Source organism: Macaca mulatta, chromosome 9, assembly GCF_049350105.2.
Source record: "Macaca mulatta isolate MMU2019108-1 chromosome 9, T2T-MMU8v2.0, whole genome shotgun sequence".
In the NCBI taxonomy this organism is placed as follows: domain Eukaryota; kingdom Metazoa; phylum Chordata; class Mammalia; order Primates; family Cercopithecidae; genus Macaca; species Macaca mulatta.
Window position 1 is genome coordinate 20,844,262 of NC_133414.1, and position 15,718 is coordinate 20,859,979.

The window sequence follows — 15,718 nt, forward strand, 5'->3', positions numbered from 1 at the left end:
TGGCGGGCGCCCCTCCCCCAGCCTCGCTGCTGCCTTGCCGGTAGATCAGACTGCTGTGCTAGCAATGAGGGAGGCTCTGTGGGTGTGGGACCCTCCCGGCCAGGTGTGGGATATGATCTCCTGGTATGCCTGTTTGCTTAAAGTGCAGTATTGGGGTGGGAGTTACCCGATTTTCCAGGTGTTGTGTGTCTCAGTTCCCCTGGCTAGGAAAAAGGATTCCCTTCCCCCTTGCGCTTCCCAGGTGAGGCAATGCCTCGCCCTGCTTCAGCTCTCGCTGGTCGGGCTGCAGCAGCTGACCAGCACCGATAGTCCAGCACTCCCCAGTGAGATGAACCCAGTACCTCAGTTGAAACTGCAGAAATCACTGGTCTTCTGTGTCCCTCGCGCTGGGAGTTGGAGACTGGAGCTGTTCCTATTCGGCCATCTTGCTCTGCCCCCCAAGTGCCACATTTTCTTTATCCAGTCTTTCATTCATGGACATTTCGGTTGGTTCCAAGTCTTTGCTATTGTAAATAGTGCTGCAATAAACATATGTGTGCATGTATCTTTATAGTAGAATTATCTATAATCCTTTGGGTGTATACCCAGTAATGGGATTACTGGGTCAAATGGTATTTCTGGTTCCAGATCCCTGAGTAATCTGTCTTCCACAATGGTTGAACTAATTTACATTCCCACTAAAAATATTTCTTAATGTAAAAATTATATAACTTTTACAATCTCAATAATTTTCATAATTTCAATAATTAGGAAAATACAAATTAAAATGTCAAATGTCAAATGCAAGGATGTGGAGCAACAGGAATTCACATTCATTGCTGGTAGAAATACCAAATTATATAGCCACTTTGAAAAAGGTTTGATATTTTCTTCTAGAATTAAACATAGCCTTACCTTATCATCCAGCAATCAGGTGCTTTAGTATTTACGCAAATGACTATATTCACACAAAAACCTCGATATAGAAAGGTGTTTATAGCAGGTTTATTCAGAATTGCTAAAACTTGGAAGCAACCAAGATACCTTCAGTAGATAAATAAGTAATAAACTGGATCACATCCAGAGAATGGAATATTACTCAGTGCTAAATGACCTATCAAGCTGAGGTATGAAAGAAATTTACCTTCCTATTACTAAACAAAATAAGCCAATATGAAAAGGCTACATACTCTATGATTCTGACAATATGACGTTCTGGAAAAAAGCAAAACTATAGAGATAGTAAAAACGTTAGTGTTTGCCATTGTTTAGGGGAAAGGGTAGGATGAATAGACGGAGGATTTTTAGAGCAGTGAAACTAGTCTCCATGATACTATAATTGCTGATCTAAGTGCTGACAGGAATAGAGTGTCAGATTGGGGGTTGCTGAGAACAAAAAGATACACCAGTGTCCAACAAGCATGTGAAAAGATGCTCAACATGACCATTTAAGGAAAATGGAAATCAAAACTACAATAAGACATCACCTCATACCCATTAGGATGGCCACTATCCAAATAATAAAAAATGGCATTCGTGAGAATATAGAGAAATCAAAATTCTTATGCATTCTCGGTGGGACTGTAAAGTGGTTTAGCCATTATGGAAAGCAGTATGACCATTCCTCAAAAAATTAAAAATAAGATTATCCTGTGATGTAGCAATCCTACTTTGAGATACATATCCAAAATAATTTCAAGCAGAATCTTGGGATTTTTGCCTCCCCTTGTTTGTTGCTACATTATTTACAATAGCTGAGAAGTAGAAGAACCCAAATGTCTATTAACAGATGATTGGATAAAGAAAATGTGGTATATACATACAATGGAATATTATGCAGTCTTAAGGGGGAAGGAAATCCCATCACATGCTACCACATAGATGCTGTTGACTGAATGTATTTTCCCAAAATTTATATGTTGAAATTCCAGCCCCCAACGTGATGGTGTTTGTATGTGGGATAATTACGTCAGGAGAGTAAAGCTTTCATGGGTGGAATCAATGCCTTTATAAAAAGACAGGAGAGAGCTTGCTTTTTCTCTCCCTATTCTCTGCCATGTGAGGATACAAGGAGAAAATGGCCAGCTGCCTACCAGGAAGTGGGCCCTCAGCAGACATCACATCTGCGGGCACCTTGAGCATGCACTTCCCAGCCTTCAGAACTAAGGTAAATAAATGGCTGTTTAAGACACTCACTGTGTGATAATGTGTTATGGCAGCCTGAACTGACTAGGACGATAGATTAACCTCAAGGACATCATGCTAAGCTAAATAAGCCAGTCACAAAAGTACAACCATTGTAAGACTCAACTCATATGAAGTATCTAAGGTAGTCAATATCATAGAAACAAATGTAGAAAAGTGTTTACCGAGAGCTGGCAGGAGGAAGGAAGGAGAACAAGTGTTTAATGGATATAGAGTTTCCATTTTTTGAGATTAAGAAAAGCTCTAAAGATCTGTTGTACAACAATGTGAATAGCCTTAACTCTATTTACCACAATAAAAACAATTAGAAAACAAACATGAGAAAATACAAATTGGTACAAACTAGTATTTGGATAAGAATCCCTCTGAAGGCATTAGTGAAGGAGTGGAAAGAGGAAGAATGAGGTCTGAGCTTTATAGAAATGTTTTCTTTCTTTCTATTCTTTCTTCCTCTTTTTGTTAGTATAAAGATCTGAAGCAATGCTGCAATAACAATTTATTTAGTGGAGTCATGTATCTATTATATAATTTTCTTAATTTTTATGAATGTTTAAAATTATTCATAAAGGTATTTTTTAAAGAAAAGAAGATGTAATTGAATATGAAGCAGTTCAGTTGATGTCTTCTTTGTCTCAAATGCAAAGTTATTGACGCTGAATTCACTGGGCTTCTATCCTACCCTGAAATGCTCTTCTCTTGAAGGAAGAGTAATAAAATCAGAAATCGGCCAGGAGCGATAGCTCACGCCTGTAATCTCAGTACTTTGGGAGGCCGAGGCGGACGGATCACGAGGTCAGGAGATCGAGACCATCCTGGCTAACACGGTGAAACCCAGTCTCTACTAAAATTACAAAAAAATTAGCCAGGCCTTGTGGTGGGCACCTGTAGTCCCACCTGCTTGGGAGGCTGGGGCAGGAGAATCGCTTGAACCTAGGAGGCGGAGGTTGCAGTGAGCTGAGATCTGCCACTGCACTCCAGCCTGGGTGACAGAGCGAGACTCTGTCTCAAAAATAAATAAATAAATAAATAAAAATAATAAATAAATAAAATCAAAAATGAGTAAATCCTAGGTATTTGTGACTAGAAGTGCATTATCGAGCAAGTTTAAAGTAGTACAGTCAGTGAAGAACATCATATATGTGTTTCCGTTTAGCTGTTTATTGACTTTTCTGTGTATTAAGGCAAGATGATTAATTGTAAATCTCTGTTTTGAAGAATAGCAAAACATGTGTGATCCACTGTTTTTTAAGACTTTTATTGGTCTAGTAATGTGTATTTACCCTGAGCTTGGAACACAAATTTACCCATTCTCTCTTGAAATTAACACATGTCAAAATGGCTGCCTAAATTAGAGCATAGAACGCATTTCTCAGTGCAAATGACAGTCATCTCTGTGGAATTACAATCTTTGTCTTCAACTAAAACCTTATTATCTAAATATGGAACAAACCAGCTTGGATGAGCATGTGCTAAAGTGAAAGAACATGACATCCTGCTTAAGTTAAAGGCAAACACTCACTGAAACTTTGACAAAATACGTCACTTTCCAGATGACATTTTTGATATAGGACATACAAATAAAACGTTTACATGCATCTTCTAATGCATTTTAGTTATATATATTTTCAATAAAATTATGTAAGTGAATTATGCTCTGAAATGTCACAACAAATTTAGCAATCAAATTAGAAGATTATTTTTAAGACCTTGTATTTGAACATTTTGAAAGGATGATTTTCAAAGAAATTTGTTCAGTATATTCCACTGAGATATATAAAATATCCATCAGCCTGGCCATTGAATGTTTTGCAGTTCTCAGCAAATTCCCTCAGAAGTAATTTTTATAATCTCATTTTAGATTTATTTGAAAATATTTTTCCAACAAGGTTAGTGAAGTTTTCTTTCTCTGATTCAAACTCTGTCCTTCAACATCTTCCAAATCATCAGCAGAGGAGATATACCTAATGTAAATGACGAGTTAATGGGTGCAGCATACCAACATGGCACATGTATACATATGTAACAAACCTACACATTGTACACATGTACCCTAGAACTTAAAGTATAATAATAAAAAAAAAATAAAAATCATCAGTATTCAAACATGATAAAATGATTCTCTTTTAAATTTTTTTTTCAAATTTTATAATGTTGGATGCATCAGATTTCTGTGGAAGGTAATAACTTTCACCTCTAATTGGGTTCTTATTTTTGTTCAATGACTTAGACGTGAGTATATCAAACTGGATGTGGGATAAATTTTCCAACCTGTTAGGATCTGCTTTTTTTGTGTTGTCATTGGCTAGGATAGAAAATATTTAGGATTCTAGGATAGAAAATATTTATTTTTACATTTATTTTACTTTTTTTTTTTAATTTTTAATTTTTAGTTTGGCATGGGGGTGGGGAGGCGGGATCTTACTCTGTCACCCAGACCAGAGTGCAGTAGTGTGATCTTGGCTCACTGCAGCCTCAACCTCCCCAACTCAAGTGATTTTCCCACCTCAGCCTCCCACATAGTTGGAACTACAGGTGTGGGCCACCATGTCCAGCTGATTTTTGTAGTTTTCATTTATGTAGCGATGAGGTTTCACTACGTTGCCTATGCTAGTCTCAAAATCCTGAGCTCAAGTGATCCACCTGCCGTGGCATCCCAAAGAGCTGGGATTACAGATGTGAGCCACCACATGTGGTGAGAAAATATTTCTTATTCCTAAAAACTGACTCCTTCTCTTCTGTATTTTATATATCTGATCTGGGGAATAGAATGTTGATTTGCTTAACAATCCATTAATCATTTCAAACTCACCCCTATGGGATCAGAATACTATTTCCTTGGTCTTAGTCTCTCATGTACACTGAGCTCTATCTGGTAGCCTAACATTCCTGGTCTCTCTTCATCCTCTTATTCATTCCTTCCCAGAGGAAGGAAGAGCAACAATGGATTGGTGGGTTTTCAAGAAGAACCTGAGTATGCCTGCCTGGTCCCTCACCTCCTCTTTTCTTTTTAGTGTTTACTAGCTAAGGAAATATGAAATCTGGTCACCTCTTCCTTGCTATAGTTTCACCCAGGGTAGCCTGTAAGGCATAGTTCTGGGTCTTATTTCTGCGTTTTGCATTTTAGAGGACCATTTATCTACAGAAATAGGCAATTTTCTTCAGGATTAGCTATATCAATAAAAAGTTGATATTTTGTTCTATCTTCAATCTTAGTTCTTAATTGCCTCCACACTTGAACTAAGAAATAAAGTACTAGTTACTGGATTTTCCCTGAATTCCCAACTGCATGTAAATCCCCAGCCCTCCAGATACTGGACGTTTAATATTGCTCAGATTTTTGCTCTTTTCTTTAAACCATCTCTGCTTTAGTTTATTAGTTGCCTGGATTAAAGGAAAAGGTTAACTATTACAACTATTTTTTTTCCCAATGTTAGAGCAACCTACAATTCATGCTTCACACTGATGCCAAAAAGTGTATCTTGAAGTAGACATTTTATATCTTGTTATTTCTCCACATTTTTGTGTGTTTATTTCGGACTCCTAAGTTGATTTCACCTGGCTCTTTATGGTAACTGTCTACTCTCCCATTCCATATCTAATGAGTCAATCAGATGCATGCTTATCATATCACAAGATATTATCATATTAAACTCTCACAGTATTTAAAATAAAAAAACAGTTTAATATATTTCCATGCATTCACACAAGTTTTTTCTCATTGCCCATAAAAACCTTGTATTATTTTTCACCTAGCAAGATGAGCTCATCAACCTTTGAAAGTCAGTTTAAGCATCAGCTTGCCAAGGCATCTTATTTGACTCCCATTTGATATATGGTTTTCTTCTGTTTGCTTTCAATATACTGTGAAATCTTCCATTTGTTATTTTGTTCATTCATTCACTCTGGTTTTCATTGGTCCATCCATCCATCCATCCATCCATCCATCCATCCATCCATCCATCCATCCATCTATTCAATTGTCCATGTTAGCATACCTACCATGTACCATGGTCTGTGAATTTTACTATGGATGCAGGGGTGAAAGATGCCATTCTTGCTTCCCTGGAGTTATATCTCTACCATAAATTTATCCCAAATGCCTGTAATGAAAGATATATCTGACTGCCTTGTCTACTAGACTGTTAACTATATAATGGCAGAGATGGCATATTTGACTTGTGTTCTGTGCAGGAAATGTGTGAGGGGAGAAGAAAAGGCACACACACAGTACCTTTAAGGGTAAACAAACTTTATCCCACATAAATGGTAATGCAGATATAATAAGCAAATGATATAATAAGCAAATTGTAATTGGAAGGGGAGAAAGGAAAAATATATGTATCAATTAAAAATATCAATTAAAAGTCAATGAATACTCTTGTGAATCTCATGGAAACCAGAGAAGAGCATGAATAAGTGAACAAAATTATATATATACACACACACACACACACATATACATACATACATATACACTCACCAGACTATGGAGGATTCACCACCAAACTGGGAAGCAACAGCCTGGGCTCCAGAGTTGGCCACTCATCCATGCACAGACAAGGAGAGGTCTCATGAAGCTTCGGCGCAGTCTGGGACCCTAGCTCTTTTTGTAATGAGCTGTTTGGCATGAGCTTCAGTCACAAGGGTCCTTCCTGATGGGGCCTAAGGAACACAAAAAGGTCGACTTGTTTTTGCTATTGTCTGTTGTTTTTCAATAACTAACACATAGGAATAGATTGACATAGAGATTTCTTCGAAACGACGCTGGATGAAAGCCTCAAGGGGCTCACACAACCCGTTCTGAGACTTGGTAATCATTCTTTGTGTCCATGTTCAACTGAGTTCAGATTTAATATTTAACTTTTTCTCCACAGCTTGGATTCCCTGCATCTACCATGTGTATGGCACAGACATGTTATCAATATACGTTTATTGAATAACTAATAGTCAACATCTATAAATGTCTTCCATCCTCAGTAATTTCAGAAATTGTAATCTTGTACAAAACTTCTAGGTGAGGATTTCTGGTTTGACTCTTTCCTGAAGCCTTGCATTTTGAATATGTGAAAATACGTTAAACAAAGATGAGGAGACGTTAGATTTATTGTAGCAGTGGAAGAACAAAGGTTATTTACCTAGTAGATTAGAAAGTTATTTAGATCTTTACTCTGGTTCTTAATTCCAGAATCTGAAACTCCCTTGGTTCCTGCTGATTCTCTAAGCCCTGGCCTTGGGCCTCCCATGTATTTGTTGAGCTCTGAATAACTTTTCAGTAAGTTCCATCTGTACCTTAATCATTTTTCATGATCAAAGTTATTTAGTTATTTACTGTTACTAAATCAAGAACCTCAATTTTATTTTAGCAGAGTAATCAATACTACCCACTGTTCTCTATGATATTAATTGTAAGGCATATTTAGAAAGCTTCATTGTGTAAAATCTTTAAAGAAGTAGAAAACCTGCTAAATGATGCCTGTATATTTTTTCTTATCAAGGTAATTTGCCAGCAGACTTCCCAACTCCACCCGAAATCTCAGTTCCTGTAACATTACCTCCACACAACTGCGCAGACAATGAATTTGTCTGCAGGTCTGATGGTCACTGCATCGAAAAAATGCAGAAATGTGATTTTAAATATGACTGCCCTGACAAATCAGATGAAGCATCCTGTGGTAGGTGGATTCTTAAAATTTGTTTATTGCTACAAAATAGATAAGAAAATACAAGTGTAATATCTAAATAGCACAGCCTAGTATCATAGTTAGATATTTTCAACATGAGTTAGTGCAACTTCTAAATGTAACAGTTATTCATACAGAAAATTGTAATGGAAGAATCAGAATGCATTTTCTATCAGGCCCAGTAAGAGATACGTGTCTTTAGATTAATGTTTTGGATTGAAAACTCATTTTCACAAACTTTACTTGACTCTGGGAGTAGCATTTAGTAGCTCTTTCCATCCATTCCCTTTGTTCTGTACTCCTCACACTATAAAATAGGGAATGTTTAGGGAGGTAGCTTTATAGCACTGTCAGATTAATTCATTCAAATTTTGCCATTGCCAAAATGCACATATAACATTAGTACTATTAAAATATGCAGAATTAATGAGAAAACCTATCTTAATGCAAATGGGACCTTTGTCCCCTGTGTCCTAGTTTTTACCTGCCAATTCAGTGGCTTTTCCTAAATGGATCAAAGACAAACTATTCAATTTAAAAGTGGATTTGTAAGCAAAGATACAGTCTTAGAGGAGAAGGATCAATCTGTGTCTGAATGAGCAAAGCATAAGATCAGAAGGAGTAAACACTTTGTAATATCTTTCCCTTCCCTGTTCTTCATGGAGTAGCCTGCGAATTGACTCTACCATCATATTTCTCAAGTGTCTTGATAATATTAAGGGCTCAGAACAGACAGATAACACAGAGAGAGTAGTGAAACCCTTATTTTATGGCAACCTTGTGAAGAAATTCTAGGACTTAAGAAATCCAGTGAGGTTCATATTTATTCTTCCAACCCAGAAAAAAAATGTTCCTTAATGTACAAATACACCACCAATTAACTATCTAATCTAGACCAAAAAATTATAAAAGCAAAGCCGACTCACTTTGTGCAGAAGATGAGACAGTAATTAACTCAAGCTACCCAGGGATTTATGTCATGCACCACAGATGGAAAATAATACAATGGAAAGTGTGGTGGTGGTCAGACTTCCTCATGGGAAGGCATTCTAATCCCCTTATGATCTTATATAAGTTGTAGTGTTTGTAAGAGTTTATACAAAACCTAATAAATTACACATAATGAGTATCTTTAGGGAATACTGAATTTCCTGTAAGTTCAACTTTGCCATTTTAGTAATGTCATTTATGATTAGAGGGAAAGTTTTGATAAATCCTTTAAATGTCTAAATGAATGCCTACTATTAAGTTATTTTGAATCAAAGAGTTTTTATAATTTTGAACAACTATAAATGAATTATTACCATTTTATTTATGGATAAACTGAGATTTTGTCTCTTCCATCCTTTTGTAAGATAAAATATTATGACAAATCTGCTTATAAACTGTGCAAGTTTTCAAATTGATTTTGAAAATTGTGATAAAAACACATAACACGGCCAGGTGCAATGGCTCATGCCTGTAATCACAGCTCTTTGGGAGACCAAGGTGGGCAGATCAGTTGAGCCCAGGAGTTCGAGACCAGCCTGGCCAACATGGCAAAACCCCATCTCTACAAAAAGAATACACAAATTAGCTGGGTGTGGTGGTGTGTGCCTGTAATCCTAGCTACTTAAGAAGATCAGGTAGGAGAATTGCTTGAGCCTAGGAGGGGGAGCCGAGATCGTGCCACTGCACTCTGGCCTGGGTGACAGAGTGAGACCATGTCTCAAAAAACAAAACAAAACAAAACAAAAAACAAACAAAAAAAACATAACAAGAGATCTGCCCTCTTAACAAAATGTTAAGGGTACAATACATTATGGTTGACTCTACTACAATGTTGTACAGCAGATCCCTAGAACCTATTCATCTTGCTTGACACGTTATATTTTCTAACGGTTCTTTTAAAAGCCTACAAATTATATCTTTTAAATGATATGAAGAACAGAGATATATTGGATCCTAAATCCCTTCACAAGATAAACAATTAATGTCAGAGATTAACTAATACACCTGAATGTCATGATTAAAAGCACTTTTATAAATGTTTCCCTTTCAGATTTTACATTAACTCATATACCCAAATTTCTAAATGGTCATAGTGGTATGCTGGCCCTGTTAATGTCATTTAAAAGCTAGAGTGCACACCAGGTTTTCTATAGTATACACAAGAACTTCATTGAATTGAATCTTTCTTTTTTATTCAGCAGCGGAAGATTTTAGACATATGAACACATTCAGAGAGAATTCAGATAACAGTTTTACATATAACCTGTACATTTTTAAAAAAATCAGTGGACCTGTAATTTCCTGTGATATTAAAATAAAATTATTACAAGAAACTATAAAACTTTCTAGGAAACAGGTCCAATATGAAAGTTATTGGAAATCTCGTTGCTTAAACTGTAGTTGGGAATTTGCGATAACCCCTTCAGAGGCTGAGAAAAGAACAGACTTGTCAGAAGTTGGAGATCAGGCAAGGAATGAAATTGGTTAATGGAACTGCTTAAATTGCTGCTGTAGAAGCTAATTAAAATCTCACCACCTCATGAAACCGGATCATTAGTATATGTATTTTTTCTATATTTTATTCCCATAAATATTTGACTAGAAAAAACCTAGATTTCTTTGAAACTCTTCCAGTGATTTTACAAACCACTTGCCTAGTTATTTTAATAATGTTTGAAAGTTACATTATAATTAAAAACAAGAGTAAGAAAGTGCTGATTAAGATTGTACGGATTGAAATTGCCACTTATTAGCTCACCTTTTCTTTGTTCTACCCTGTCCAAGTTATGGAAGTTTGCAGCTTTGAGAAAAGAAGCCTGTGTAAATGGTATCAACCTATCCCAGTACATTTACTTCAAGATTCAAACACATTCAGATGGGGGCTTGGGAACGGGATTAGCATTCATCATGGGGAAGAAAACCACAGGCCATCGGTGGATCATACACAGTAAGTGACCGTGTACTTTGAACATGTCTCTTGGGAAATATTTATTAAGTGTCTCCCAAATTTCTGCCCCCACCACCTTATCCTAGGCCAATGTGATTGTAAAGGTGAATGTTAAGTTGAAAAGAAGGCTGTGTGTTTTCTTTCATATAAAATGGAAAAAAAAATATCAATTATAAAAGCAACGAATGCTCTCGTGAATCTCATAGAAACCCGAGAAGAGCATGAATAAGTGAACAAAATAATTTAATATTATCACTCTTTGAAAAGCCCTGTTAATATGTTGTTTTATAAATGATCTATGAATTTCTTTCCTCCCCAAATCTCTTTTCTCCTTCTCCCCTTTTCCATCTCCTCCACCACCTCCGCCTCCCATTTCCTCTTCTTCAGCCTCCTTTCCCCCCTCCCCACCTTCCCCTTTCTCTCTTTCTACTTTTTCTCTGATGCGTATTTGTTATACATGTATGAACACAGGTAAATGTGCGGATTTTCAACATAGATGAAAATATTTTTCTACTTTTCAGTAAGTCATGCCATTAAATATTCATCATTATTTGTATTTCACTGTAATGACTTTCAACAGTTTACTAATCTGTTCTCAACTAGTGGATTTCCCAGTTATTTTCATATTGTCTCAATATTGTAAAGTTGCTTCAAAGAAGAAATAGAATACCTAGTGTGTGAGAATGCTGCTGTAGGCACTAGAAATAAAGGAGTGACTGAAACAGATGGTCTTTGGCTCTCATTAGGGAGACAGGCAGTAAGTCAATAAATAGAAAGCGTTGCAGATGCTGTTAACTGCTACACAGCAGAATGGAAACAAGAAAAGGGTTTGTTAGTGATGGAGCATTTCTCTCTGAATGGAACCCAGAGGGAAAGGCCCATGCAAGAAGACCAGCATGGCTGGGGTGGGATAAGAAGAGCAAACTACACAGCAAATGTATATTTCTTCTTTATTGTATTGACTATTAAGGCTTTTGTCCATTTTGAACTTTTTTCACTTTTGTGAAATGCGTGAATATTTTCTAGTGTTGTAAGCATGTTTGTATTTTACGTACCAACTTTTTCTGTTTACCACTGTCATCTTTATGTATCACATGTAACACATTTTTATCACAGTGACTGCATGCGTCTAGTCTAAAAGTGTCAAAGAGAATTGACAGTCTTATAATGACAAACAGCTGACATTCCTTCAGTAACGTCAATCCAATTCCCTGGAGATACCCTATTATGTCCAAGATCATTCCTCTATACTTTCTCACTTTTATTAGGGACTGGTTATAGGTGCTAGTCCATATTTATAAAAGAATATATAGTCATTTCTTGATTCAAAAATTTTGGCTTCCTCTATTGACATCCTATTATGAGGAATGGAACCTCTATTCCTTTCCCCAAATCCTATTTCTCTCCCTCCCATCATTCCGACTGTGTATTAATACACAGTTCTGTTTCGTTTTTAGCTTAGCAGTATTCTGACTCTTTTGAAATTTCTGAGCTAGATATTGCATGGTGATTGCTTCTTTTGTTTGTATTTTATGTGAAAATTAATAGTTTCCTTACCTTTTATTTTCCATAGATGTTTTCTGAACTTAATGTGCTTTTCCTCAATATCAGTTGCAATATCAATTTGCATTCTCCCGAACCAAGTAGGGAAAATGATTGATATTTAGTAATGCTGCTGGGATATTTGATTTTTCATATAAAAATTACATATATAAATTTAAAAACTATACTATGTGGTTTTGTGTAACTATACTGTATGATGTTGAGGTGAAGACAAATTGCCTAGCAATGCATTTCTCAGAACTTATTCCCGTCATTAATTGACACGTGACTATATGCAGTTATATAGTTGTTCAGCCTGTTTTTTATTAGGACTTGTTTATAGGGAGCAGAATCTAACATGTAGGTGGAAGTATTAATTTTACCTTGGAAGAAGGATATTCCTTGCTGTATAACAAGCAGGGAGAAAGAATGTATTGCTACCGACTCAGATGAATTTATGAATTTAAAAAAATTAAGCAACGTGACATACAAAGTAATTTAATGGATTTTTTCAAGTATCTATTTTTCACGTACTCATCTTCTGTTTTTTAGTTTTCATTATTAATTTTTTTTTTTGGAGGAGTCTCACTCTAATGCTCAATCTCAGCTCACTGAAACCTCTAGTTTTAATTTTTGTGGGTACATGATAGGTGTATATATTTATGGACTGCATAAGGTATTTTGATACAGGCAAGCAATGTATAATAATCACATCATGAATGGGGTACCCATACCCTCAAGCATCTATCCTTTGAGTTACAAACAGTCCAGTTACTCTCTTTATTTTAAAGTGTACCATTATTACTGATAATAATAACCCTGTTGTGCTATCAGATAGGTCCTATTCATTCTTTCCGTTTTTTGTACCCATTAATCATACCTACCTCCCTCTACCAGCTTCCACTGCCCTTCCCAGCACAAGTATTCATCCTTCTCTGGCTTCTTTTTCACGTGTCATTTTCTTTACCTTTTCTTTACATTTTTCCTTGTTCATTTGCTCCTCACATTTACATGGTAATAATTATTTTAAGAAGGGATTTTGTGACCTCATTTTGTTCCTTGTTATCATTTATTTTGGTATCTTCTCTTTTTCTGAGGTTCGGTAACTAGTATATTTCCCGTTTTGTAGTCCACAATTCTATTGTGTGCCCAAGTCCTGTGAGATCCCCTCCTTCCTCCTCTCATTCTGATAAATCCGGGGAAATGTTATTGCAGATGCTCTTATATAAATAATCTTTTCAAAATCTTTATGCCCTTTACATCCCTCTCCACAGTTAAAACTTCACAACCCCCAAACTCTGTAGCTGCTGCTTCAAAGAAAACCAGTGGTGTCTCTGCTGCTCTGTCTGGGACCTCCTTCTGCAGGTGGGCCTTACACCCAAGAGATTCACAACATCTTCAGCATCTAATTATTTTCTTTAGGCTGATTTCCCCTCTCCCTGCTTTTGAAGCTCTCTTTTGTCACTGCTTTTGTTCTATTAGGATGGCTCCGTTTTTTTATTCCATATTTTTTAATTTTTAATTTTTTTATTAAAAAATGTTTTTCTTTATTTTTTTTTCCTTGGGCTGCTTCTGACTCACACACACAAAAAAAGCAAAGGGCACTTACAGAAGGTTTTTGTGGCTTATATCAATAAATGACATCTTATGAATAATCTGTAAGTACATTAAGAAAAGGTGGACTAGAATTTCACGTGTAAGTGGTAAAGGTAGAAGTAGCAATGTGTCAAAGTATTATAAGGCAGTAATTTGTATTTCCTCTCACCCTACCACTTTCAATAGACTGAAAATTTCCTGAGGAATCCTGGGAACTCTGATTTCCCAATTTGTTGCATTATTTTCAGGTGTCTGGTGCATAATAGGTCTCAATAATTATTTGTTGAATGAATTAGTTTCTAATTAGCATCAACATATTTGTGTTTTATAATTATAGGCTACAGAATACAAAATTAAATTTTAAATAGGAATGCTTAATAGTCCGATAATATTTAACATATGTGCTCTACATGACAATAAATTGTGGAGAAGGGAACGGCACCTAACCTTACATCCCCTCTCCTTTTCTTCTTTTCTCTCTGGGCTCGTTCCTCAGCCAAGGAAGGCTTGATATTTTTTCTTTTCTTAAAAAATAGTTCTTGTGCATCAGATAGCCTACTCTATAGCTTATAGTAAGATTCTAAGCTCAGGTTTCCAAATTTTGGTTTTTGTGTTTGAAGGAAAACTTTACTAATTTTAAAATGGCTTTTCTCTCTCGGGCATCTTGCTGTAGAAATTTAAAGCTAGGTTTTTAAGGATGTTGTTTTGGAAATAGTTCTCAAGATTAGTTTTAAAAATTGAAAGGCTTTCTGTCAATTCTTTCTTGTCTCTTTCTCTGATCCCATCTCTCTTGGAGAAAAAGATTGCTTCTGGCTCAGTAAAGTAAGGATTATTTATAAGCAAGTATAAGAGGAAAAAATCACAATAATATATTTCAAAATATTTTCTCACGTTATGCACTTAATGAAACAATGAAAAAGTCTAGAAAAGCCGTAGTAGGGTAGGAATATGTAGGGAAGTTTTCATTGTGTAGTTGAGTCTTAGGCAAGGTCTTAAAATGCACATTTTTATCATGAAATGACACAACTACCTGATATTCTACTTTTTTTTTTTTTGCATCCACAATTTAATGGACTATCCTTGGCATATCTGAAGTGAACTCTGTGATATGAAGTTAAGATTGCATCTTTATTTTTTATGTTTGTGGGAGAGTAACACAATTCCATGCAGCGAATTTATTAATTTTTACATGAATTAGAAAAAGGCATCTCTTCTTGTAGACGGAGGCATTTTCAGCACAGAGTTCGGGGGGTGGATTCTCCCTTTGTCCTGATCAGCAGGGCTCAACTGAGGTTACCTGGTGTGATTTTTCTAGGGTTATAATCAAGGTATATGGAAATACTGCTCTCAACTATAATGCAATGGAAAGATAAAGTAAAAATCATTCAATTTCAATATCATCAGTTGCAATTTATGGTTTTTTTTTGTTTTTTTTTTGTGATTGGGGTTGAATAAGATTTCCATTTCCTTTAAATTATGTAGGGAAGGAGAATAGTAGAAAAGTATTTTTCCTAGTATTTTGAGAAAAGAACTATAATCTAGTGTTAAATAAAATCAGTTTGTACCCATTCGTGCTCCAACAACTACTAAGGCAGTTGGCAAAATCATGAGTCCTACTCAACTGAGAAATTTTTTAAAAAATTGTTATTTGTTTATCATTGAATCAAGATACTTGGACCATCTAGAATCTGAGCCTTATCGTTCACATTTAAATATGCTTAAATTGTTGTATATTTGCAGGTCTCATGTAATGGTTCCTCTCAGTTTGTGATTTTTA

General features: G+C 35.9%; 1 protein-coding gene across 5 annotated transcripts in view; it reads left to right on the forward strand.

The window, feature by feature from the left end:
* Positions 1-15,718, forward strand: part of MALRD1 (MAM and LDL receptor class A domain containing 1) — a 732,448-nt gene that overhangs the window by 233,789 nt on the left and 482,941 nt on the right. For all 5 annotated transcript variants that reach the window (XM_028826041.2, XM_077945484.1, XM_077945481.1 and 2 more), the window contains exons 20-21: positions 7,680-7,856; positions 10,641-10,803. In XM_028826041.2, coding sequence (XP_028681874.2) covers positions 7,680-7,856; positions 10,641-10,803 — 340 coding nt within the window. The remainder of the gene's footprint in view (positions 1-7,679; positions 7,857-10,640; positions 10,804-15,718) is intronic.